This window comes from Poeciliopsis prolifica, unplaced genomic scaffold (assembly GCF_027474105.1).
Source record: "Poeciliopsis prolifica strain line A6 unplaced genomic scaffold, Auburn_PproV2 SCAFFOLD040, whole genome shotgun sequence".
NCBI classification, from domain to species: domain Eukaryota; kingdom Metazoa; phylum Chordata; class Actinopteri; order Cyprinodontiformes; family Poeciliidae; genus Poeciliopsis; species Poeciliopsis prolifica.
This window is the reverse complement of record NW_026562415.1, coordinates 5722065-5748736: the sequence shown is the minus strand read 5'-3', so window position 1 is coordinate 5748736 and position 26672 is coordinate 5722065. Positions and strand designations below refer to the sequence as shown.

The window sequence follows — 26672 nt, the reverse complement described above, 5'->3', positions numbered from 1 at the left end:
CATTAAGGAGCATTAAGCCAAAGCCTGCGAAGCATGCCACCAACACGGCGGTCTCAGGGGCGAGCTTAGCACCTTCTTCATCCGCATATGCAGCACTCGGAACCAAAAGCAAAGAAACCTCTAAAGCCAACTTAGGCCACGTCGGATCTAGTTATATCTCTATTTCTGGCTTTTTAATGCTGCGTGTAAAATCACTTAGTTCATCTGCCAATATCAGATATTACACCAATACCTTTAATGTTCAAAACCATGCCAAAAGTCCATTAAGTTGACCCTGAGGTCAAGGCCACTCTTACCTCTTGCGCTGAAGAAGCGATGGGATTTGGGGCAAGTGTTGTTCTTCCTCTTCTACATCCAACCAAATCCAAACCCAGTCATCCTCTCTTCCAACCAAACGGCACCACTTAATACAGCCCCGGGTGTCTCGTGACCGCATGTCTTTGCCATGACTGGTTGGGACGGTCCCTTCTATTGTTGGAGGCACAAAGTCAGAGGAGACGTACCTGGACCTAAATACAGCCTTCACATGCTAGTCATGAACTGCACCGGGGGGCAAAAGGAGGGTGGAGGGACAGAGGGAGGGTGCAGAGTTGTGGCAAAATAAGACAGAAGAAAAAATATAGGTGATTTAGATAGACTGGACAAGAGGATCTTTGGAATCTGACTGAGATCTTGTGTTTGTGAGCTATACCAATATAGAAATTTAATATTAATATTTAAAATGTAAAAAAAAAGTATTTTTAAGAAAATACAAGATTTCATGTTTGAGAAAAAGTGTCAAAACAGATATTGCATCTCTTTTTAAGTCCTACTTTTTAAACATGGAAATGGAGACTGAAAGGTAGGAAGCGACCATTGACACAAATAAAGGAAACGATGTAAAGCGTATAGAGCACAAAGAAGGAAAGGAAATACAAAGAAGAAAGAATGGAAGGAATTCGGACAAGAAATGAAGGTTGGATGAGACAAAATGAAGTAGGTCACAACGGAAGAAGAAGGGACAACCAAAAACAAAAGACAGAAGATGGGACCATAAGGAAGGGAGGAAATGAAGGAAAGGAAACTCAAAGAAACTGAAGAAGACAGGAACTGAACATAAAAACGTGAAAAATATCAGGAAAGACAAGAAGACACAACAAAAACAAAATGAATAAATGGGATAAAAAGAGGAAAATTTAAGAAATGGAAGAATGGCAGGACAAAAAAGGATGCCAGAAGGACAGTAAGGACTTGATGAACCTGAACCGAGGTTCAAAATGAGCCAAGAATACAAAATGTTGTATTCTATTTGTCTATACCTGCAAAAAAAACCACAAAAAAAATTCTAAACTTTTCTGTCAGTGAAGGAATCCTGGCTTTACAATCCATTTCATCCACAGAATATTTCACAGTCTTGGTAAATACACCTTAAAAACAGCTTACAGGTGAATGAAAGGTAAAAAATTACGACTGTGAACAAAAGAGAAGCTTGAATACTTAATGAAAAGAGACTTCAACTGGAATACCTCAATGAATTTATTGTTGCAGTTGAGTCAGTCCATGGTACAACGTTACAAACATCCGTCCACGTTCATGACACCGACATACAGAATAAGATACAAGTACAGATGTGTGTGTGTTGCATAGGCTTGGCGCTACACAAACAAGTGCCTGGTTAAAAATTGAAAAAGACAAGCTTTAAAAACAAACAAAACAAAAAAAAAAAAAACATAAAAAAAGGACACAAGATTGTAAAAAAACCCAAAAAACATACAGCACAATAAAACCACTGTATTAAAAAAAAATAAATGTCACATTAATTCACTCTATAAAATATTTTGGTCAAGCTCCCTGCTTTTTTGAGGAGCCAAAGGAATGTGATTGTCAGACTGTTGAGCAGTAACATTAATCAATTTAATGCCCTGACAAACCGTTCATGTACTAATCAAAGCTTGTGCCGCTCTGACGAGACGAGCAACACGACAACATGTCAGAGAAAAATTTCAAAAAATAATCACAGAATCTTTGTTGCGATTCTTTCATCTCCTGTTGCGGCGGAGACGTTCTCGTTGCAATCGTAAGGCGAGAGTTTCTACATAGTGGTAAATATCCTTAAACTGCGAACTCGGTACAATTGCTCGAGCAGAAGAGGCGTGGAAGAGATTACTGTGACAGACAGAATACAAAACTTGGTTTTCCGTACGTAGCACAGCTTCAAAGCAGCAAAGGCACCACGAGCATCTCACACAGGAATGTAGGAAGATTTTTTTTTATTATTTTTTTCACAGCACTGAGGTAACGGATTTCCCCCCTTAGAGACTTACTCTTTTTTTTTTTTTTTTTTACTCTCTTTGTCGCACTTAAACGTTTTAATATCAATGATAACCTGAGTACATTTTAAAAAACAGGAGTTTTCAAATGATGATTTATTTTGTTGAGGGGAAAAATTGGAAAATTACGTGTTTCCATAGGGACAAATGGGTTTGGGTAAGATTTTTTACTCCAAATGAAATAAAAAATAAAATCACTGTTTGGAAAATTCATCTTGTAACTTTATTTAGGTTATCTTTGTCTGATATTAAATTTGTCTTTTATGTAAGGAATTTAAGTGGGACAACAACAATAACAAAAATAGGAGAAACCAGTAAGGAGGCAAACCCTTTTCCCAGTGCTGTATAAAGTGATCAACAAAAGCCTTAAAAAAACAACAACAGCCAGATAGATAAACCACATTAAAACTTAAATTAAAATGACATAAAGGATAATATAAGTCATAATGGCCTTCTGAATATTCAGCACTCCTTTCACCTTTACAATTACCGTCTTGTAGGTGAAGAGTTTTCCATCGTAAATTAAAAATAAAAGCAAAAAATACCTTCTATGAGCATAGAGATGTTATACATGATACAATGATACTCAAAACGTCACATGTGCTAACTTATGTTACTCAGACCTTTCCTCTGCTATTGTTAAGACATAATTAATACAAGTGAAATCTGCTAAAATCTAGAAGTGCTTACATTTCTATCCTGAACAGGTGGCTGCTGAGTATAAATAGCGATGTGTGAAGCCGTCTCTTTAAATATAAATTAAAAAAAGAAAAAAACAGAAAACAATTAAGGAGAGATGGAAAGTGATCTGTAAGAGGAGGAGAGATCAGGTTTCACTCGTCTATTTGGAACGGGTGAACTTAAAAAGTGGAGGAATGTAAAAATCTGATTGGGAACTCATTCGGGTCTAAAATGTCCAAATTTCACAGCGTGTTTTTTTTTTTTTTTCTCTTTCCTCCTGTATTTTCATAACCTAACCCATCGTGCAAAAAGTACTACACTTGGCAAAAACGCAGGAGGAGTTTCAGCGTCATTCCTCGGAGGGATCTGGTCATTATTTGGTTCTTAGGGAAAAAAAAAAAAATTGTTCGAAAGGTAGAATCTTGGATTGTCGTGGTCCCCAGCGTCAGTGGCTCCTTTAAGACATTAGTGGCCCATACCTGGTGAAAGACACGATACAAGTCCATCAGTGGCAGACAGGTGTGGGTTAATGGCTGATCGTTGGACACGCGGGTCAAAGTAAATAAGAGCACAGCGAGGAGTCAACGTGCCATTCAGAGGGCAGAGTTACGCAAGCAAAGGCCTGAAAAAAGGAGTCATTCGGTCAAACTTCAGTGCGTGTTGCTGCGATTTTAAGTGGTAGACAGTTTAACCCATAACTTTGAAGTAGGAAGTTATGGGTATATGCATCTTTTAAATTTTTTTTACCAAGTAAAATCTGAAAAATGAGGCGTGGATTTATATCCAGAGCAAGGATTCCTCTTCTTAATGTGCTTTGATTTTTATTTTGATACATTTGGAACAGATTGTAGCCACATGTTGTCACAATCAATGCATGAGAAACATTACGCAAAAACTGCCCATCAACCTGAACACGATGCACAGGGATGTTTCATTTACACAAGTTATGCCACAGTTGTTTTCACCCCTAAAATCTGAAAACAGAAGTAAAATGTAGTCTAATTGCACCAGCTTTCAAAAATCAAACGCATCCAATTGGGTATACATTTACAGAATCTATCTTTTTAGACAAATGTTTCTCATAGTTAGCGAGGGCAAAAGTGTCTCTGAATTGAAAAGGTTGCTGACTCCTGGTATAGATCAATGCATTTTCACTTGTTAGAGTGGCCCAGTCAAAGTCTGGACCTAAATTCCAATGAGAATACATTCCAAGTCTTTAAAAACGATCCTTTGCATTGAATATGTCTGCGCTTTATTTTGAATAGTATCTAGATAGGCTAATATGACAGAAACACAATAAAAGTAGTTTTGCAAACTACTGTCTTGAGTGAGTGTGAATACAAACATAATTTTGTTTTTTTCCTAAATATGTGCTACTTTTTTAAATCGTGCACATGACACAGTAAGTACAAAATACACAGACGCTTGTGGGTGTCTGTGCATTTCATCATTTCCACATGATGAAATGTGAAAATGTTAAAAGGTTATCATCAGATATTATTAGATGAGCAACGCTAACCGCGACAAGCCAGCAATATTTTCAAAATGAACCATTTCAAGTAAAGCTTATTTTTCCACATATGCTGCCAACGTGTGCGTGTGTTTTGCAGCATCAAACGTCCACCAAGGTCCTGCAGCCAGCTCTGGGTGAGAAATGCGAAATCTGTACAAATCCTCTGTCATCCTCTAAGTCGGCCTGAAATGATGCACTAATCTGCAACATACCAGCCATTAATGTGACAAAACCGGCCTGGCAGGAGCTCCGCTTCTAACACTCATCGGGTCTAGAGCAGCAAAAGTGGAGCCGTGCGTGAGTGAAAAAGCTAAAAGGTTTGAGTGGCGTCACAATGGCTGCTGAGTGTGTTTATAGAAGCAGGAGGAAGGAGGGGAGCATGCATGTGTGTTGTCCCCCCGTGCACTGAACAAGCGGCACATTACATCGACACGTACAGAATCCATCAAGGCCAAAGTTCTCGCCTGTCTGACTGCCGGAGGTGGAGTGAAGGAGAGGAGAGAGCGAGGGGGCGGGGGGAAGAGGGACTGCGATCCAATTTTAAAATAGCAAGCAATGTTTAGGTGGCATCCTAAAAGGCTGTGGAGTCAAACAAATGGCACCCTGGAAAAAGACAGCAGGGAGGGCAGTGGTGTGGCCAGTTTTCGGTTTAAGGACACGGTGCTGTGTAAATCAGAAGTCTGTCGACAATTTAACACGTGTCGCAAAAAGGTCACGTCTCTAATCTTCACCTGAACATTCGAGGGGGAAAAAAAAAAATGGGAAAAGGTGGTACTTTTAAAAAAATGTCAATGCATTTTGCAACCCTCATTGGTTGGAGAGGGTAAAGTGACAGCTTGGGGAAAGAATAGGCCCACTCTGCAAATGCTCTTTACAAATCTGGTGCTCTCTGACCAGATCTGTCAGGTCTAAGGACTAAAATGTATTAGTTCTTTATGAGGCACGAAATTTTAGGCAATAGCGAAAAAGCTGCTCTAAATTTAACAGGAAAATTTAAACTTCTTTTATTTTGGGTGTTAACGTCCAGAAAAACTCCTTCAGATCCTCCCATAAATACTTTTTTGCTAAATGATTTATACAGTACATATTTTCACTGCCATTTAGGAACTAATATAAGCTACTTTTTTAACTTTCTGTAGCAGCAGATCAATTTCAACTGCATCATTTTTTCTTTCCTCTTGCAGAAAAATGCTAATGTTTTGCTAGCATCTCATTTTAGCAACAAATAAAACTCTATACTTATTTTATTTGGCTTATTTATATGCTTATATTCAACAAGAACATGCATATGCCATTTCAAACTCATATTAATCTGCACTACAAATTTTTTTAGCTAGCCATGCTGTAATGCTAATGATGGCAACTTCCAAAACAGCCATATAAATGATACAATTCTTGCTAAAAGCTCTTGCAAAAAGTAAAAATCCTTTAAAGAAACTATTAATTGTTTTGTTCAAAAATGCTTTAGGCTTGCAATAACGAGCTGACACTTGAATCGCCTACCTAAGACTCACCGTTAGCGACTGATTTGGTCTCTCCTCTGCCTGCCATCTGGAAAAATCACAACAAAATGAAGGTTATAAAGCAGCAAAGACATGGAAATTTAATTAAACATGACTACAAAAATACATCCACCTCTCCTGTCAAATCGTTTTTCCTTACATCACATTGTAAGCTAACGATGAGCTCGCTAACCACTACCTTGCTTCCCCACAGCACAGGACCAGAACCACAGAACTCATTACAGCAGACGGGTCTGCTGTTGCCCAAGTATGAAAAACTGACCGAGACACTTTGCAGAATATCCTTCACTCACTCACTCTCACACACACACACACACACACACACACACACACACACACACACACACACACACACACACACACACACACACACACACACACACACACACACACACACACACACACACACACTTTTCTTTCTGCAGGAAAAATGTTTCGTATAAAATGCTGTGAAGTATTTGCAGTCTTACAGATTCTTTTTCACTCAAATGTTTCAGATCATGGTAGAAGGAAGTCTGTAAGGGTGCAAATAAAAAAAAAAAAAAAAAAACATTTCACCAACTTTCTCAACAAAACATTCAGTGAAGCTGAGCGTAGAGCTGTGATTTGTGGCCAACAGAAGCTGGAGCAGTGTGACGTGACAAAGCCACCCATGAAAAGTGTCAACACCCAGCGTTTGGACACCAGGGCGATCTGGACCGGCATAAATCTGCTCCGTTACGGGTGTTAAGATGACCGGACTTGGGCCTGATTTATACGTTTGTCTTTTCCAATGAGCCCGACTCTTGTTTATTGCTCTAAATTCCAATCAAGCCCGTAATAAATATCTGAAACTCATGGGCGCCTTATTGTTACGACAACTATAATAAGCAGTAGTGTCCAAACAAAGCAGAACAGAATGCAGCTGTGTCCATGTCAAGAGAGCAAAACAGCGTAGCAGCAGAGCGTGGGGGTCATTCTGGGACAGGCGTGTAGAGAAAACGCAGATTAATTACTCCTTTACCTCTCCAGGCTTATTCCAGATTGAATGCCGAGGTCAACTAGCTGTGAGAGTTCTTTAAAACAAAAACAAACATGAGTGATTGTTACTTCCATTCCCGTGATGGCGGGGTCAAAATAACGTGAGATTCCGGCCTCTTCCCCTCCGCCTCCTCTTTAGAGAAACATTCTCTTGAGTAGCAACAACTGGACACCGAGGACAAGCCTGGAAAGCTTTCCGAGACCACAAACCACTTCATGGCATAGCTAAGACTTCATCTGGATGTTGTAATGCTCAGCTAGACTTATTTTTCTCCCCCCTCTCCCTCCCTTCCCCTTTTCCGATCTGGTCCTCTAATCACCCGGCTCATGTTAGAAGAAGACACAGAGTGAGCGGAGATCAATAGGAGCTACCTTTGTCGGAGTGGCGCCTTTGTTTTCCCATAGACTCCTCTTGTTGGTGACATCAACGGGTTTCAGGTCCTGTCGGAGCGAATCGGAGAACAAAAGGCAGAGACAGAGCGATTTATCTGTGGCGCTCGGCAACTGTAGATCTGTTTGATTTAGACTGAAGCAACAGGGCACAGATAGCTGGGAGAGTGAGGAGGAAGGGAAAGCTGGAGGACTGTTTGTTTGTTCAGAGGAAGTGGAAAAACGGAAACCTCATTCCAAACCCAACACGTCTTACTTGAATCTGCTGAGAGGCTCGATCTCTGTTCTCGGTTTTAGATCAAGATATTTAAGTGTACTACGATATGAAACTAGAAAAGAAAATACTTTGTAACATGTTGCATTTTCAGACCATGAAGCAAATTCTAATAACCAACAAAGGAAATAGCCAGTATTTCATTTTGCCCAATATTTTTTGCAGAACTGTTTATTTCAGCCACACTGATGGTTTTTGGATTGGATGGACGATTAATCAACCGTGAGGTAATCACAGATAACTCCGAATTTAACAAAAGGGGCAATTTTTTCAAATTTGTTCAACTTGCTTTCCAAATCTTCTTCTCTCAATACATAAAATCAGCCTTTCTTTTTGTTCTGCTACATCTTAGTGGGACAAAAAAACAGAAAGAGAAGAAGTCTGGAAGGGGTCGTTTAATTTTTCCCAGTGTGTTTAACAACAAGCCGTATAATGTAAAAATGAAAAACTGATACTTTTAAAACTGCATGACAGAGTGCACCAAACTGCTGTCGACAATTTCCATCTGTATGTTGAAATTACAACTATATCTGTGGCCACCAGGTGGCGCCAACTAGATGACAAGACGACCTGGTTTCTGCTCCCTGAAACAAAGTCTGTCCTGCAGAGAAGAGGGGAGAGCCAGAAACTTTTTATTGAAAGGGATTAGATGTTGCAAGACGAAAGCTCTCTTGCAAATCTCTTGCAAAACAAGATGGAAAAAAAAGGGATTGACAAAAAAAAAGAAGAAAAAAAAAAAAAAAAAAAGAGAAACTCGATTAAAATCTTTGCTATAAAATGTAACTGATGCGAGAAACTAGAGTGTCCCTTGTGAATGAATATGTGAGTTGTCATAACGCAGGGAGCTGATTAGGACGTTTCTCTCTTAATATAAATTTCGCGGTTTATAAAGCGCCTCTGAAGCAGAATATTTCCTGGCAGTGACCTACCGTTGGCCTTCCTCCTGACGTCTTGCCGCTCTCTGGGGTTTTATTCAGCCAGTCGTTGATGCGGCCTGCCACGCCCGTCTTTATAACAGCTGCTTCCTGTTTGAGCAAGGTCAAAGGTCAGGCAAGCTTGCAGTAATCACGAGCTGTTCAACCGTATTCACACGCCTTCAACTTAGCTTTTTGTCATGTTACAAATGCAAGTTTGACAGACAGGGGAGTGAAATTAATTTATCCAGCTGGCGCTTAGTCATGAAGCAAAATGCAATGTTTGGTGGAAAGAAAAAAACACTGAACAACACCCTGAACACACATATTGTACTTCCTTCGAGAACAGGAAACAGATTTACATATCTGATAGAGTAATATTCCATACATTGTTTAGCAGCACCAAAAGCTGCTTCTATAAAGTGTTGATACATGGAAACTCAGGAATAATTTTGCACCTGCTTTCTCCAGGCTTTCAATTGAGGTGAATAAAAGTAAAACATTCATTGGTAATAAACTCTATACATCCATTTGTAGTTTTCTTTCTTTTACCTTAAAAGTGCTCCCAGCACTTCCGGGTGAGCTGAACACATTCCCTTTCTCCCACATGCTCTTAATGTTTCGTACGTCAGTGACCATGGGAAGATCCAACACGGTGGAGCGAGGGGATTTGGACTCCTTGTTCTCTCGCTGTGAATACGACCGTGTTAAACAGGGATGGCAGCTGTAGTTGTGGCTGAATCATGTTTTATTAAAAAAAAAAAAAAAGATTTCGTAGCCACCCAGTGCTATTTTGTTCCTGTAAGTAATGAATAAATAGCCTTAAATAACTGACCTGAGCAGCTGAGGTGTACTGCTCCAGCCGGTTGTCTATCTTGGACACCACAGGAGAATGAGACGCCTTCACAGAGCTGCAGAGACGATATACCTTCACATTAATAGACATTTCAGATCAAGCTAATTTTAATATCAAATAAAAATAACCAAAAGGCAATTTTTAGATGAAGTTCTACCTCTTCTGTGCTGACTTGTTCAGAAATTCTGCTCTTTCTCCAATCTGGAAAACAAGATCCAAACAAGTCAGAAATATTGCTTTTGCACCTATTCTCTACTAATTGTGAATGAAAGATTTTTCTCACATGAACATTGAAGAGCAATCTAAAATCCAAAACTTGATTGAACTCATCAGAAAAGTCTCTCATTGTTCCCTCTGTGTGCAAAAGTTGCTCTCCAAACAAGCACACACATGCAGAAAACACAAGACAAACAGAGCAGGCTCTTTCCCTTCCCTGCTGCAGAACTGTGGGAATCTCAGAGGGTTGTTTATGATATACACAACATGAAGACTTAAAGAGGGGGCCGCATTCCTTAGTCACAACATTCTGTAGATGGACAAAACGACAAATGCTCAGAAAAAGCTCTAGTTTTCCCCTTCTTTTTCTATTCCCCCCTCAGTGAAAACAGACCTTTTGCTCAGCTGCTACCGAATGTTGAAGTTCCAAAAATAGTCTCCCAACAGGAAATTCCCCATTCTCAGACGCGTTTATTTTTCTATTTTTTCTTAAAGAGCTGCATCCACCCGAACGCGGTTAAAGTAATCCTGTTAACCCTAATCGCTTTCCTGCACATCCCTGCAGCCTGTCCTTCATTTGGCCTGCTGTTCTTCTCTGCTTTATCTACAACACCAACCAGGGTTATGCTGGTTGACGGCTGATAACTGAAATGCGAGCACTTGGAGATGTGGGTTGCACTGTGAGCTTTTTCCAAGCAATGAGTCATAATTATCTAAGCTTTTAATGTAACAGGATGCATACAAATTGCAGTTGTCAACAACAACAACACAAAAAAATCGTGTACAGGAAAAAAAAATAAAAAAATGGGGGGGGAAGTGTATATTCTCAATTGCATGCTTGTATTTTTTGAAATCTGAAATAGGCTTTTGACAGGTCTCACTGAGGCATGAAATTCACTCAGCACATAAATTGAGCAGGAAATTGCTCAATTTCTGGATGGAATACAAAATAAACAAAAAAAAAAAAGCCAATATATCTCAGCTTGTGCAATTTTACATGGTACAACCGCAGCTAGATGAAATTGATTCAACTCTTTTTAATACAATACCTCTACTTATAGGACTGGTACACCCAGAAGAGAAAACAAGACATCACAAAGATTATAAAAAGCATAAAAGCTGCATTAGTCAGTCTTTACACATTACTGGAGCTGTTTTAGCCACACTGCTAACTCTCTGGTTGTTTCTTCCCTGGCTAGCTCCTTAACACGAATGTCAGCAACCATGTCACAACTGAACTGTTTTGGTTTTGTTGTTGAATTTCCCACACAAGCTCCTCATAGTAAGACAGAAAAACAACATATTAAGTTTCTCTTTTTAGCTGGCTAGGTAGCCGACTAGCTAGCTAGCTAGAGTAAATAGCTGGCTTTTGTTAGCTTGCTGTCCAGCTAAGCTACCTAGCTGCCACTGAGGGAAGGTACAGCTTGTGGATCTGTTTACCATTCATAATCTTAAAAGTAAAGGACACTGCGATCAAATTTATGTCTCAATTTTTTTAAGGCGCCAACAACTGTACTCCTTTTTTTTATTCCAAAAGATATTTGTTTGCCTGTCATTAAACAAAAATATTTCAGTTAAAACGCCTGTTTCCGATGCCACGGCTGTGGTATGCAACAGCACTAACATTATATTTAAGAAGAAGAAGAAGAAGCCCCTCGGCTAAAACTGGATTCATTTTTTGAAAGCCTTGTAGTAAAGTTGCAGGAATAAACTTTTCATTAGCCGTTCTGATGGTTAGAACTGTTTATTTTCAATACGTTGAAAATGACAGTGACAATGTCTCGCTCTATTCACATTTCTGTGATGTCTAAAATTAACCGTATAGAAGTTTAAAATGCTCGAAGCAATCATTTCTAAGTGCAGTTGTGTAAAAATGCACACATTTCAACAAAATCACAACCTTCATTTCCTTCATTAGCAATCTTGTATGACATGCAAACACACATGCATAAAGACACCCCCCACTCCTCATGCACAACAGTACCTACAGTGAACATGATGACAAAGTAAGGCTGTGTCTGAAAGGTGAAGAATTGAAATTTATTTACAACCCGGCGACATTCAGGACTCCGGTGTGATCAGAGCTCACCATCAGAGCCTTCATTTAGCCTGGGGGTCTCTCTGGGCCAGCACCATATTACTGCTAAATGTCCCTAATTAGATTTTCTCCACACGCTGAAAATCCCCCAAGATTTTCAGCGTGTGGGAGTTGACTTCTGGCAACACTGGAGACGTTTATTCACATTTAAGTTATTTAAACCTTCCTTATCTGTAGCAGTTTTATGAAGAAAAAAGGAAGTGCAGGACACAGAATGGTGACCTTTTTTCCCCCCCGTGTTTATTTGGGATAAAAAGGATAAGATATCTGCAGCCTTTTAAAGAGTCACGGAACCTCTCTTCATTTGTGTGTAACGCTTGATCTTAGTGAGATAACTCTTCATAAATAAGACCTGAAGAAGATGAGAGGTGCAGTGAAGTCTTAATCTTTTAAGATTTTGGATAATGAGTCGAAGCTTTGATGAGTGAGATTTTAGGCAAAAGACGCAATGTTAATTTACTTGTGAAAATCGACCGATAACTTTCTGTTCACTATAGTCAATTTTTTGGTTACAATCAAAAAAAGAACTAACCCTTTTTGATTTTAACCAAAAAGGGTTAGTTCTTGTCCCCGAGATGATGTGAGCATAAGAAAAAGAAAAAAAACCACAAAAAAAAAAAAACCCAACAACAAACCATTTAGGAGCCGACACCTGAGCTGTACATTTGTATCAAGAGGCTTGAGCCTGAAAAGTGCAGCCTGTGTCCAAGGATTAAAAATGAAAGTGTCTCACTTTTGGCCACCAGGGGCACTGTTTCAATAATGGCTTAGGATCTTTGGCATGTACAAAATTAATAAAAGTTTGAAGACATTACAAAACAACTTGAACTCAGAGTAAGTGTTTGTTGTGAATTTTGTTCTAAAATGCTTCCCAACACCTAGTTTCGACCTGCTGCAAAAGGAAAAACTGTTTTATATCCGACCAGAAATCACAATTTCACTTTAATATGGCACCAACAACTAAATAAAAGATCCCAGGACAAATTTTTAATTGCAGCATTTCAAAATCTTCATGTTTTTCGCCTTGCTTGGCTTCATAGTAACAAGTGTCATCATTATTCATGAAGGAATGAGCCTGTAGTCTGAATGCAGGGTAATTAGACCATGCTCACACTCGATTAGACTGTAATATGATGGTATTTCCCCTGCAGGTTAACAACATACCGTGAGAATCTTGTACCGGTCCGTTCCTAATGGAGACAGATTTAGAAGCCAAAAAAAAAAAAAAAAAAAAAAAAAAGCAACAAAGTTTTAGATTTAAAGATAAATTTCTGCCCTCCCCCTCCCTAGTTTTCTTTACTTTAACCAGATCGGTTTGGTGGTTGGAGGACTTTTACTCCTGAATTCTCCATCATGGAATGAGAAGTTTGAAAGAATGGAGCTGATTTACAAAGAATAATTAATGTGAGCTTGAAGTGACAGCTTGGTGATGTTACCTTGAGAGAAGAGCCTCGAGGACTAACGCACTTGAATGGTTTCCCCTCCCCGTCCACAGTGTCGTCCACCTTCTGCCTCTTCTCCGCAGCCTCGGCCCGTCTTCTTTCAATCTCCTCTTTCATCTTCCTCTTCTCCTCCTGCGGCAGACAGACAGGTAGGCTTGATCGAGGCTTTGCTTTTACATTCATTTTGTTATTGCTGAAGCTGCTGGACACTGTTGAACCTGCAATCCACTAAGGCTCTTCATACTTCAGACTTGTAGGAGAGGAAAGGCTCCAGATTTTTTCTGTTTCTTCATTTTATTTTATTTTATTTTTTTGTCTTTTTGTCCGTTGTAAGTGATTATTTAATTTATTTTGGGAAGTAATCTTTCAAAACCAATCCCAAATTTACAGATGATTGCTTCCAGCATTGTTATATTTCTAAAGAAATATAACAATGCTTTAGAAACAAAGTCATAAACATCTATCAGTCTGGGAAATGATGCCAGGCCATTTCTAAGGCTTTGGGGCTTCAGTGAACCACAGTAAGAGCTATTATCTACAAATGGAGAAAACGTGGAGCGGTGTCTAACCGTCCCACGAGTGGCCGATCTACCAAACGTTCTCGCTGAGCCAATCAAATTCTCACCCAGGAGGTCGCAAAGGAACCCAAAACAACTGAAGACCTCTAGAAAGTGTAAGGGTCAGTGTGAAACAGCAAGAAACTGGGCAAAAATACCCTCAGTGGGAGCGTTTCAACGCCAGAGGCAACACTGACTAAAGCGCCAGCCTCAAAGACTTCTGGGAAATCATTTTGAGAACTTACGAGACAGAAGAGGAAGTTTCAAAAAGGTGAGAATCCCTTCATATCTACCACAAAAGATCAATTCAGAAAAACGAACAACATACTGCTAGTCCAACATGGTGGTGGCTGTATCATGATGTGGGACTTTTAATGTAATTAATGGAACTAAGAATTCTACTCTCTCTACCAAGTCTGAATCTGAATGACTCAAATTTAAAAGAGCAACAAAATGAGATTCAAGAATGGTCTAGTCAAAGTCTAGATGAAAATCTGATTGAGATGCTTTGGTATGACCTTAGGCAGGCCAATCACGCAAAAGAAAAAACAAATAATAAAAGTAGGCTCAAACAACAGGTTTATGTTTTCTCATAGGGCCAGGTTATTTGAATACATTTTACCAAAGTAAATGTTTGAAAAAATGATTTTGGATGAATTTTGTTGTGTGATGAAAAAGCAAAAACAAAACTAAGCTGGAAATGCATTTTAAACTTATATTGTTGAAATATATTCATATCCCAGGACTGTGCAAGGAAAATGAAACAATGTGTCAGACAATCAGGGCCAGCAGAACCAATTAAAGGCGAATCAAACCAATTTAGTTCATCAACTCCAGCAGGTTACGAACCTGCTAAACCCCTCAGAAGATATTCTTATTTACAGTTTGTCTCCTCTGTCTGACAACGGCCCATTTTGGACAACAACTCAACAAACTGCTACAAAAACCAATTAGCGTATGAGGCGTTTGTAGTAAATTCAGACAATGGCTGGTGCTTGGCAGAGTGTCAAACGCTCTCCAGCTTCCTTGTCTTGGTTAATTAGTCTCTCTGTATCTCTGGGCCATCTTTTAATTACTAACCAAAAGGCCTCATTAACATCACACAAGAGGAAGAGAGCGGGGGCTGATGGCGAGAGACGGGCCGCCACGTTTGGTGCCAAGATCAACAAAGACGACCCGGCCCGGGTGACAGGGAGACCACGGGGGCCCTCGGGGCGCGCGGGTTGAAGGAAAAGCGACGACACCTCCGTTTAGGCGAACATGACAACACAAAGGAAGATTCATAGAAAGACTTCGGGGTGAGGCTGTTTATGAGGGGAAGAGGAAAGAGCGACAGACGGCGGGTTAAGAGTTACAAATAGGGCGAGGACTTCAGTGTGAAGTCTGGCATCGTTGAGAAAGAAAAAGGTGAAAGCGCCGCCGGTGACGTTTTACCTCCTCTCTGGCTTTCCGTTCCGCCTCCTCCTGCTTCCGTTGCCTCTCCTCCTCCTCCAGAATCTTCCTCCTGTCCTCCCGTTTCCTCTTCAGCTCCTCCAGCTCGGCTTCGGCCTCCTGCTGCTTCTGCCTCATTCTCTCGAACTCCTCGCTCTCTGCGTCATCGCGCCGGCGCTTCAGCTCCTCCAGCTTGCGCTCTGCCTCCAGGCGGGCGTCGTCGTCCTGCTCGTCGCCGGCGGACACCTCGGGGGAACGGACGCTGCCGCGGCTGAGGCGGACACGAAAACACCGACTAGGGTTACCCGCTTGACATTTGATCTGAGCTTAATATTTAAACACAGACACTGAGGGATTTGCTCTCTGAGAACATAAAAATACACACAGTACTGCTTTGCAAAGCAAAGCTGGGGCTTGCGAAAAGTTTCTGGCTAAAGTCGCAAAGCCGATTGAGTCGTTCCCCCAGCAGCAGGAATGCTGACTAATATACAATGGGGAACTAGATTTTTTTTTTTGGAATTATGAGAGTAAAGTCATGCTGGCAGAATAAAGTCGTAAAATTACAAGAAACAAAGATTTGTGACTTGCTCATCAAGTCCGTGACTCTTTCTTCAAAACATGCAATCGTTTTAAAGTCCTGCTGCTGATAATAATTTGTGTTTAAAGATTAAAACACGTTTAATAAAGTATCACCTCACAACATGCTCTATATTCCTCATTTTAATTTAGTTATTTTTGGTGTGGAAGTTATAAAATTACTATTTCATTCTACTGATCCTTATGACTTCATTCTGGTAATATTGTGACTTTACGCTGGTAATAAAACTCATTTCATTTCAATATGACTTTCCTTTCATCATCACATCTACTCTTGCACTGTGACCTTTTGTTGTACAATTTTAATTTCAGAATACCACTACCATATTATCATGATATTATGATTTCGAGTACAACTTTTCTCTCACAATTCTTGTGATATGACTTTATTCTGAATACTAATACTGTTTTATTAATAAAATGCCACACTTCCCACACATTTATGTGCAAGTAATGTATTTAGGCAGATAGTCAATGAGGAACAACTCAGCAGATGGTTGGAAGTAAAAAAAAACAAAAAACGTCTGAATGGATGAATGAACTTATGAATGGAAGTATGGTTGGATGGCCAGTCGGAAAAATGGATGGAGAGATGACCAGATAGATTAGCGTTTCTCAACGGGCGTTCAAAGGACAGCAGGGGGCGCTGGCAGAAATTTTTACAAAAGGGGAGCGTTTGCTCGAAGGTAAACTTTACACCTTAAATGCACAACAATACCAGTTTAGACTTTGAGCAACTTGTTAAAATTGTATTGTGCAACATTAAAACATGCTTGGCTACAACAGTATTGATCTCTTCAGTGTTTCTGTTTGCCTCTCCTGCTACTGGTAGCTTCACTGCATCAGTTCAACTTTACACCGGCTGATGATTCACTTGTCTGGTGTCTCATTTTCAAATATTTTATGTTTTCTTGAGGGTTCAAAGCAGCAACTTGTATTAAAAAGTGTTTTATTGTCTGGATGCTGCCTGCTTCCATTGTCCCTCTTATAAATGTGACATATGAAGGATGTTTATGTCACACGGGTGTTAAAAACCTAACTAATTTTGAGACACTGGAAGGTAAGTTTCATAAAGAAACATTTTATTCATTGTGAAGTCTTCACAAATCGTCCCAAAATGGCTAATTAACCCAGTTTCAACATAGTGAAAAGTTCAGAAATCTTTAACTGTAGCCTCGGCATGAGAAGCAGACAGTGATGCAGCAGCTGCATACCTGAGGGTCCTCTCAGGTTTCCTGTGCTGTTTGGAAGCCGCCTCATCATGCAGTCCTCCGTTATGCTTCCTCTGATCCTCCTCAGATTCTTCCCTCTCGTTCACCTGCCGCCACACACACACATACACACACACGCGCACGCACGCAAACGACAACAGTGACGGTGAGGGCCTGAGGTTAAAAAAGGGGTGGAGACGCAGAAGGAAGGGGCGGGGGGTCGTGGTACACGGTGAGCAAAATCCAAATAAAACGTGAGTGAAACGTGACGAGTTGTCGATGTGGAAGAGTTGCAGAAGGAACACAGTGACCACCACTCTGTGGAGCGTAACAGAGATGCCTCTGTTACGGTGCGGATCATGTCACAGACACGAGGTGCTCGGGTAATTTCAGCGTCCTGCTCGGTTAATCACACCACATTTTTTTTCTTTTTTTTGCCCTTTACTGAACTCCTTAAGAAGTTTGATTATGACGCTGAAGTTACCCAGAAAGATCTTTCGTTTGAAGCAGTGCAGCACACCTATACTGGAGTTCTTACCGCATGTATGACACCTCATTATCCTCTGATTGCTGTATCTCAGATAACTCAAAGTCCTCTTCAATGTCATTTAGTAATAAACTCTTGCTCTCTGTTGGGATATCTACATAATCATCCTCAGGTACCTCTTCAGCCTCCCCTGATGCTACTGAATCCTCCTCAGCCTCGGAGTTTGCTGACTTGGCCTGACTTGAACTCTCACTGACTACCGAATGGTTTTCGTCTTCAATGAGATCCTAAGAAAAGGTATTACAGCAGTTCTTTGAAGCACAGATCTGGGATTCGCTCAAGGATTTGTGCTAAGAAAAAAAAAAGAAAAGAAATCTCCAAGGGACTTGGCTGGCATACCTTGTGTTGCATTACAGTCTCCTCTGCTGATGCCTGCAGAGACAAGCATCGTGTTTGCAGGTATTTGCCAGCAGAACGTCATTTAACCCCCGAAATTGTCTGCATTGTTCACGCATTTCAATGTGTTTTATTGGGATTTTATATGACAGATGCACACGATCTAAAAATAAAACCTGACAAACCTTAATTTGGCACTTTGAAATAGAGCCAATTCCATCAGTTGTCTACAAGATTTACAATCAATCTTTTCTTCAGCAGAGTTAAAAAGTCCTTGAGTTTCACAATTATGCGCAACTATCACATAAAATCACCATAAAATATGTTGTAATGTTAAATAGTTGGTGTTAATACCTGAAAACATTAACAATGATTGAAGAGAGGTGAACATGACTGACCTGTTCTCTCAGATTAGACCTTGGTTTGGTTTCCACAACTTCAACTTTCTCCTTCTCCTCCTCCTCCTCCTCTGCTTCTTCCTCCTCTCTCTCAGGAGCAGGATCCTCTTCGTCCTCTCTCGGTTCTTCTCGCTCTTTTTCCTCCCGCCTCGAGCTGCTGCTCTCAGTCTTCTCCTCGTCCTCCACGGTGTCACGGTAACAGCGTCTGCGCCAGGAGGGCCGTTCCTCCTCTGTGCTGTTCTTCTCCGGGCCGACGCCGTCGCCGGCGGGCTCCAGTTGCTTCTGCCTCTCCAGCGCCTCCTTCATGCGCCTTTGCCGCCTCTCCTCGCGCTTGGCCATGCGCTCCTGCAAGGCCTGCTCCTCGTCGTCCCCGCTGCCGCCGTAGGAGCTGCTCACAGAGACGGACTCTGTCACGCTACGAGGACAGGAAGAGGACAAACCGTCTCACTGCGGGGATCCTTGCACTCGGTCAGAAAAGGCGCCGGCTGTTCAGACTACATGTCCAGCCAGAGTTTATAGGACACTTAACAGTTTTTGCAATTTTTTCTGTTAGTTTATTAAGTTATTTATGAAGATCACATTTCAGATACGCTATATTCAGTATTTCAAGGATCAAAAGCAAATTAATGTGCTAATAAAGGAGATCTGGAGAAACTAAACAAAACCACATAAAGCACATCAAAATACTGAATCACAACATTCTTAGCACAGCCGGCGAATAATGCAAAGTGAATGAAAATATTTTTTATTGCACACTGTTTACAATTTCCTCTGAGACCTTCAAAAGGTCAAAATCAAACAGTTATGGGGTCAGGGCAAATCTGATAAGGTGCACAAAAATAGAGAGTAAATAGTTTGTTGAGTTTTTGTGGTGTGGTCTGTTATGTAAAAATTAGCAATGAAAGAAGTTTGAAAAGGTTTTCCTGTTATATCACTGATGCACAAATGCAAATTCTTTTTGCCATTTTTGTTATTATTCTTTTATAATCGTGTTTTTAAAATTAGTTAGGTTTTTAACACTAAGATGGACGGTGATGGAAATCAAGATTTGCATCAGTATTTGGCTTTTATAATTATTAATTATGAATCCGTTCCAAGATTGCTATTCCGAAGTAAAACCAGACTTGTGGCAAGACGGATTAAATTGTAGTGTTCAGTGAGTAAACATGGAAATATGGACAGTATTCAATTAAACAGCAACTATAAGCATTTATAATATATAAGATAAATAATTAATGGTGCTAATGATTAAGCTCAAACTTTTTTAAGGTTTCAAATGAATTTCTGAATGCAAACCCTGCTCTGGTTAGCGCTTAGCTTCACTCCCCGATGGGAATAGGATTTTATTTTTTTCCAGACTGAGACTGCTGTCACTGCAGGTAGAGCACAATAAATCACTACTTTACATTTACACACCTACGTCCAAAACAAATATCTACATCCGCATTATCAATCTTATGCCAACACACAAACAGACCGTCTGAAAGTGTATATCCTCCAACCTCGCTTAAAGCAGCGTGACTCAAACTGCTCTGACCTAAAACGTCTGGCAAACATTATCGCTCACTGCAAACAATCAACAGTGGTTTATTGCTTGGTCGCGTCTCCGCGTCCTCAGGCACAATCCCCCCGTTGTTTGACCAGCCCAGGATGTATCTCCAAGCCCAAAGGGAGGAAACATTTATGACCACAAAGCGACGTTTGTATTTCTGGATGTCGGCTCTTCCCACCACTTCCACTGTTGCAAAGACAATTCGTCAAACAACCAAAGCAACGCAATTTTTTTTTTTTTTTGCTCTTCGGCCATTTTCTGGATGAGGTCATGCATTACTGAAATACAAAGCATGCATTTTCTTTTTCCTAGAAAGGAAGTCCTCCCAATTTTCTGCTTGCTTTAGTCACTGTCTATGTCATCGACATCTCATTTGAGATGAAGAAGCACCATTTATTCAGCTACACTAGCTGAACTCTGTACCAGTGGGAAACTTCACAGCAAGTGCCCCCGCTGAGGGAGAGTTGAACCGTTCGTTATAATTTGTATTTTCGTTTCCAGCTCGAATTTACTAAGAAGTTCAGACAGCTGCTGTTCAGTGCGAGCGTCACCTGTGGCTGTTGGTCATGACAGCGCCGTCCGGCTGGCTGCTGGGCTCCTCGCTCTCCCGGTTCCTCAGCCTCTCCTGACGCGCCCTGCGCCTTCTCTCCCGGGCGGCCTCTTCCTCGTCGTCATCGTTCCTGAGCATGCTGAGGGGAGTGAGAAGGAGAAAAGCCAAGTGAGAGGACGAAAGGACATTTTATTTTTTGCGTCTTTCCCCCCCTCCCTCTTAAGCCAACTTTCAACCCTTACTCAATTAAACCTCCAAGTCAGAAACTTCAAAGTGAATGATTCTTTAAATTGGACTGTAATCACCACAGTGACCAGAGCTGATGGATTTGCTTCGGGGGTTTTTTTTTTCCCCCCCTCACACTCTCAGCCCAACTCCTTTTCTCTTATCACGCTGACCTGTCAGCTGTGAGACATCTAATACTTCTTATCAAGGCTGAGGTTTTCACGAGCTGATAAAAAGTCAGCCTGAGACCTAGCTTGGCTGCGGATAAGACAGAGCCATGAAAACGTTTTGGGATTGTCCAGATCTGGCCTAAATTATAAGTGATCTTAACAGTTAATTCTTGGAGAAACACATTAAAACCAGGAATCGAGATTTTCGAACAAAATTAAAGGAAAAGTTGAAATAAAATTAGGTGAAAAGTTGTTCTTTTGTGCTGACATGACGGGAATGAGCCATTAACTATAGACATCTGTGTGTCAAAGGGACATTAATTCAATTAATTGTATATTTTTGCAAGGGATGCAATTATCTGCATGCTAAAAGCATCACATTATTTAATCTTTACTTGAACTGGAATGGTGAGCCTGGTATTCAAAAGAAATACTGTGGTTTTCATCCAGGCCATGGAAAACTGAACCACCTCCACACCCTTAGTAGGATCTTAAAGGTGCATGGGAGTTCACCCAACCAGTTCACATGTGTTTTATGGACTTGGAGACCCCTTTGTACGGGCTGTTAGGTTCCAGTCTGACCGCTGTCAGAACTTGGTCCACATTGACGGCAGTAAGTCGGACTTGTAGTGGTTCAGGCATCTAGTTAGGATCACTCCCGGGTAACGTGTTCAAGAAAAAAACAGCCAATCCTCCCGGAACAACTTCCACACCGAGGAGTTTTGCATGACGTAGTAGCTCTTAGATATGCTGAATTCACTAATTAAAAAAAATAAAAATCTTATTTTTGGATTTATGATCAGCTGACTACCGGAAAACAAAAAAATAAAGTAAATTCTGATCACGAGTTGATGTCTTGGTGCGTCTTTAACTTAAAACAAAGCTTCAGTTGTACTTTTTTTCTTGAAACTTAAACATGAAACTGTTAATTTTGAAAAAAGGTGGGGAAAAAAAAAATCTGTTTTCCACTCTTAGATGGTTTTTTAAAATTGTATCTTGAATTTCTCCACATTTCACACAGTTTTTCTAAACAGGTGTGGCGATTAAGTGGAGGGAAGTGCGGGCAATAAAAATAAAAGGCATTTTACTGCTTCAAATAACAAAAAACCCCAAAAACAAAACAAACAACAGCTCAAAAAGCTGCAGTTGATTTTCCACCTGGAGGTTTCTGGTCAAGCCTCCAGCAGATGGGATTACGGCCAGAGCAGGTTGTGTCTCATACATGGGCAAACATCTGGTTTTTGAATTCGGTTTTACAACCTTCTTGCTCTAGTTACTATAATGCCCAGACATTACCAAGGATGTACTGTTGTAAAAGGGAAAAAAAAAGAAAAAAAAAAGGCAAAGAACCACACTGTGATTACATCTATTTAATGCCCTGCATCAACAAGACATCATAAAAAGGTAATAAAAAGTTCACAGTCTATTTCCCTTTAAAGCAACTTTAAATGTAACTTAGATGTGGTGAAAAGCAACAAGTCTAGGCCTTCCTCTGGGGCCAGAGTCAGGTTGGGGAATGCAGGAAGGTGCAACTGAACGTGATACAATAAACAGTTTACATGGAAGATGCTGCGATTCCAAGAACATCTGATACCAAACTACCTCTTAAAAATGGACGCACGACATCAAAGTCATCATTTTGGTAGGTTTTTTCCCCTTTAAACTTTAGGACTTCTGGTAGAAGTCGGGTTGCTTGGGCCACCTCACATTTATGAACAGAGTTCCACGCTTCGTCGCCGTTGCCCTGGCTGACCTTTACACTCCCACCACTAACCACATGCCCCGGCTACCTCAGACCACAGTGCAGCTTCTTGAGGTCAGCCAGCGAAGCATGCCTCTGCATGTTAATTGCAACATGTGTGGTGAGCGGAGCCAAAGCTGCCCTGGTTTATGCAAAGTTTTACAGCTTGTGAACAACTTTTCCCTTCATTTCGCCCCATTCAGCTGCTTCCCGTCTCTCTGGCTCTGGCTCCAATTTTGCTCCCACATGGACCGTGTTGTCATAACAGCGCCGATAAATCTGCTGACGCCCATGCATGGCCTATGGGACGTGATGTCAGGCAGCGGTTACGTGTGCGATTCCTTAAATCAGGGAACTTTGGGATAGGAATTGACATAATTAAAAGAGTTGCCGGAAGTTAAAGAAAAAAAAAACAAAAAGCTAAATTTGTCATTCTTTCGATCTCTGACGGTGTTTGAGCTGATATGCCAGGTTCAGGTTTTTGTTGTGTTAATACACATCTGTATCCCTTAGCCCAACAATCTGGGAACAATCTTTTTAACCAGCGCAGAAGTGACTTGAAATAACCTGGAAACAGCCCGACATTCTTCTCATATTGGTGGGGAGTAACGCTTGCTTCTCTGAGGTCAGTTCTGATGTCTTTCCACCTTCACATTGTACTAACAAGTATTTATGCTTCAGATCAGCTGACTAAGAATACCATTTTCCCCTGCAGGAAGACAAGAGTTCAACTGTTTGGTAAATGGATTTATAATCTATTCCCAGACTGACAGGCAGCAGCAGTTGCATCTTTGAGGCTACTGCTGATGTCTTCCTGCTTTGGCATTGTATTTACACAGAGGAATCCTTCATTTCAATACTGATTAGCAAGCTTCCAAAATATGGTCACACTTCTGTTGAGCAATAAATCAAGTGCAATTGATCAGCAGCTCCTGGATGTTTCTTTTTTCTCTTGAATCCAAAAGAAGTAAGCCTAAGCTTACTTCTTTTACCCCCCCCATGATTGTAAGGAAATCTATTTTCTTGACCTTGGCAATAAGTTACATTGGAAGAATGGAGAATATTAGGAAATATTTTACATTTTATTATTTTTCTTTGCAGGAAAAGCCTAACAAATTCATAAAACTGTCCGGTGCACTTACATGAGCCACAATTCAAAAGAGTAATGTATATGCTTTTCTAAATAACATCCTCTTTAACTATACTCCCCTTTAATAGAAAGCACATTAACCTTCATTTAAAATGCCATGGCAACATGATGTTTTTACAGACAAAAAAAAAAAAAGTTGTGAAACAACCGGCGGAGCTCCCACGGGATCAGTCCGCCCCAGAAACGGCACCGAATGTCATGAGAAAGAGGGAAAGACACAGGCTAAATATGGAACAAAAGGGTCCTTGGTGGCTGCGATGACGACGACGATCTCAGGGTTAAAGACTCCCCCAGTAGGAGAGAAGAACAAACTCCTAAAAGCTGAATTAGCATTCCCGTCAATCACAGCCTTGGCTGGAGACGCATGCACTAAGCAAAGCTCTGATTTAATATCCCCTCCCTTCCCACCGCCCCCTTCTGTACCTGGGCCCCAAACTCTATCAGCATACTGACAGAAATATGAGGTGGGAGCAGAGGACAAGAGAGAGCAGGCGAAATGGGGAGCAGGGACAAAAAGGAGAAGCGGGAAATGAAAAACGGGAAGGAAAGGGTGTGCACAATAATGGAAAAAGGAGTAATCTGCAGATTTTATCACGGCCAACTTTTCCTGTACAAAATGATGTGCAGCCGCGGCTAGAAGCTGCAGCTAAGTGGGTTTGCCGGTGTTTACCCTTCAACAGATGTCTGTTTCTAGGCTGATCAAACGCAAAATGTAAAAGGAAACAACATTCGAGACCACAAGTTGACATCTTACATATTTATAGCGAGAAGTATTCACACCTCTTGAACTTTTCCAACATTTTGTCGACATTACAACCGTGTGGAAATTTTATGCTTTTATGATGTGTCAACACTTTGTCGTGTGATATTGTTACGTGGAAGGAAAAATGATTTTATTTCCCTTCCGCTCCACAAATATGCACAACTTTATGTTGGTTCCATCACGTGACATCATAAAAAAAATAAATTAAGCTTTTTCTAACAGAACAAAAAAGTTGAAGACACAGCAGTTTGACATGAATTTACAGGTCAAAATATAAGGCGATATGGCATCGGTCTGTGTGAGCTTTAAAAATCAACTGTCTGCAGACATAGCATCGCCGTCAGTGAGCTTATTAGGGAGAAAAATGTCCAAATATTATTATTACAAGAAAATATTCCAGAAATGTCAGTGAAAATAATTTGGGAAATGCCCATGGGAAAGGGGTCCTTAAAGCCTCCGTGGCAACAGTGGGACAGAGCAATGCGAGGGAGGAAAGTGGAGAGAGAAAGGCTGCAGGGACGAGAGGGGTAGAGGAATTAAGGATGGTAGAGAGGTTAGGGGGGCGTGAAGGGCGGGGGCTTGGACTGGTTCTGTCAGAAATGCTGACCCGTTCCCACGCTGGTCTCCTTGGATCATTTCCCTTCTTACTGCCGGCCCACAGGACCACAGTCCACCCTCCCTGCGTTCCTCCAAGGATAGACAACGTCAGCAGATACAAAGTCCCACCCAAACACATCTATTCCTACTCGCAGATAAATGACAATAGATTCGCAATAAATTCCTGAACTGAAAGCTTTCAAAGGGATTCAGCAGGTTAAAATTTGACAGGGTTAAAAAGCAAGGCAGAAACCTCTCCATCCTTGGAAGGTTTCCATGTGTCCGTGTTCCTGTCAGAAGTCAAAGGTTTACGAAGCACGATTGGGTCATGTTTGGAGTGGTGTTCAGTCAGGGTGGGGACTGTTTGACATGGCTCATTCACAGGAGATGGGTGTTATTTCCTCAGCACTTCCTGGTCTCTCGAAGGGAGTGTCAGGAGAGGCGTAAAGAATGAAGAGGAAAGGGTAGGAGTAGGTCAGCAGAAAGAAAGCAACATCCGAATGGCGAGAAGATGAAGGAATAGTTCAGAGTTTTCTAATTTCAGAGTTATGGTCATCGAGACGCATCCCTAAAACGGTCTTCATATTGCTAGAAAATGAGTTTTCAAAAAGAAAAATGCTTGCTTATTGGAGTAAGTTTTGGTCCCCCGCTCCCCATCAATGTATTGTTCTTCAGCAGAATTATGAGCAACTATGCTTCCTTGAATTTGAGGCAATCCAACATGTGGATTCCATCAGGGTACGTCTCTGTTAACACATTGTAGGACTCAAGGTATCCCAGGTCTTTTATTCTCCAGAAAAAACATAATTGTCAAACAACTTTCATGTGCTTCAAGTAAAATAAATTCTGCAAAGATAGATAACAACTGGCTGACTTGCTAGCACAAAGCTACCAGATAGCTTTATTAAATTAAAAGCAGGTCGTTTTGGCATTTTCACCTCAATTTTGCTAAAAAAAATGTTTAACATACAAGCAACATAATATGCAATGCTCATCACAAAATGAACTACTTCAATCAAAAAAAAATATACATCTAAATACATCACAAACTAGCTGTGTGTACAGCAAAGTTAAAATGCTACCACACAGCAGAAAAATTCGTAAACTTAATTTGGCAATTATTAACTTTTTAATCGACTTGCATATGCTTCTACACAAAGAAAGACCAGTTTCAGTCAAAGCAGCATGGTTTCAGAATCGACTGAGAAAATTCCATGTCAATGAGCTCTTTGGAGACATTCCTGTCCGAGTGTGTTTCGCTGAAGGAAAACATACTCCAGTACTGATGAGGAGTATTGATTGGGGAATTGAAGAACACGAGTGTGCGAGGAAGCTTTGAGGAATAATATGCGGACGTCTGTGGCTTTATTGAATAAACCTGAGAAGTAAATCAAAGCCCTCCGTGCGCCTCTGTCTCAGCAACGACTTCCATTCGACCGACGGAGGCTGATGTGAAACAGAACAGGGAAGACTTGGCTGCCTGTCTTCCACGCCATACATAACAAAACATGGATTAAAGGTTAAAAAAAAAAAAAAAGCTTGAATGGAGCTTGTCAAGCTTTCATCACCTCTAGAGGTGAAAAATGCAGAGTGAAAATCTATTCCACGCAG

General features: G+C 40.8%; 1 protein-coding gene across 9 annotated transcripts in view; it reads right to left on the bottom strand.

The window, feature by feature from the left end:
- Window positions 1–1497: 1497 nt before the first annotated feature.
- cald1a (caldesmon 1a) overlaps window positions 1498–26672 on the bottom strand; it is a 57652-nt gene continuing 32477 nt past the window's right edge. For 4 of the 9 annotated variants that reach the window (XM_055054750.1, XM_055054753.1, XM_055054752.1 and 1 more), the window contains 14 exons: window positions 20417–20554; window positions 18314–18728; window positions 17919–17951; window positions 17697–17806; window positions 17036–17143; window positions 15228–15495; window positions 13231–13368; window positions 9638–9681; window positions 9460–9535; window positions 9177–9314; window positions 8640–8735; window positions 7419–7487; window positions 6018–6054; window positions 1498–3469 (listed from right to left, as the gene is read on the bottom strand). In XM_055054750.1, coding sequence (XP_054910725.1) covers window positions 3456–3469; window positions 6018–6054; window positions 7419–7487; window positions 8640–8735; window positions 9177–9314; window positions 9460–9535; window positions 9638–9681; window positions 13231–13368; window positions 15228–15495; window positions 17036–17143; window positions 17697–17806; window positions 17919–17951; window positions 18314–18728; window positions 20417–20554 — 1684 coding nt within the window. In that variant the 3' untranslated portion in view covers window positions 1498–3455. Of the gene's footprint in view, window positions 3470–6017; window positions 6055–7029; window positions 7082–7418; window positions 7488–8639; window positions 8736–9176; window positions 9315–9459; window positions 9536–9637; window positions 9682–13230; window positions 13369–15227; window positions 15496–17035; window positions 17144–17696; window positions 17807–17918; window positions 17952–18313; window positions 18729–20416; window positions 20555–26672 lie in introns of all 9 variants that reach the window. The other 5 variants (XR_008607647.1, XM_055054755.1, XM_055054754.1 and 2 more) reach the window with 5 other exon arrangements.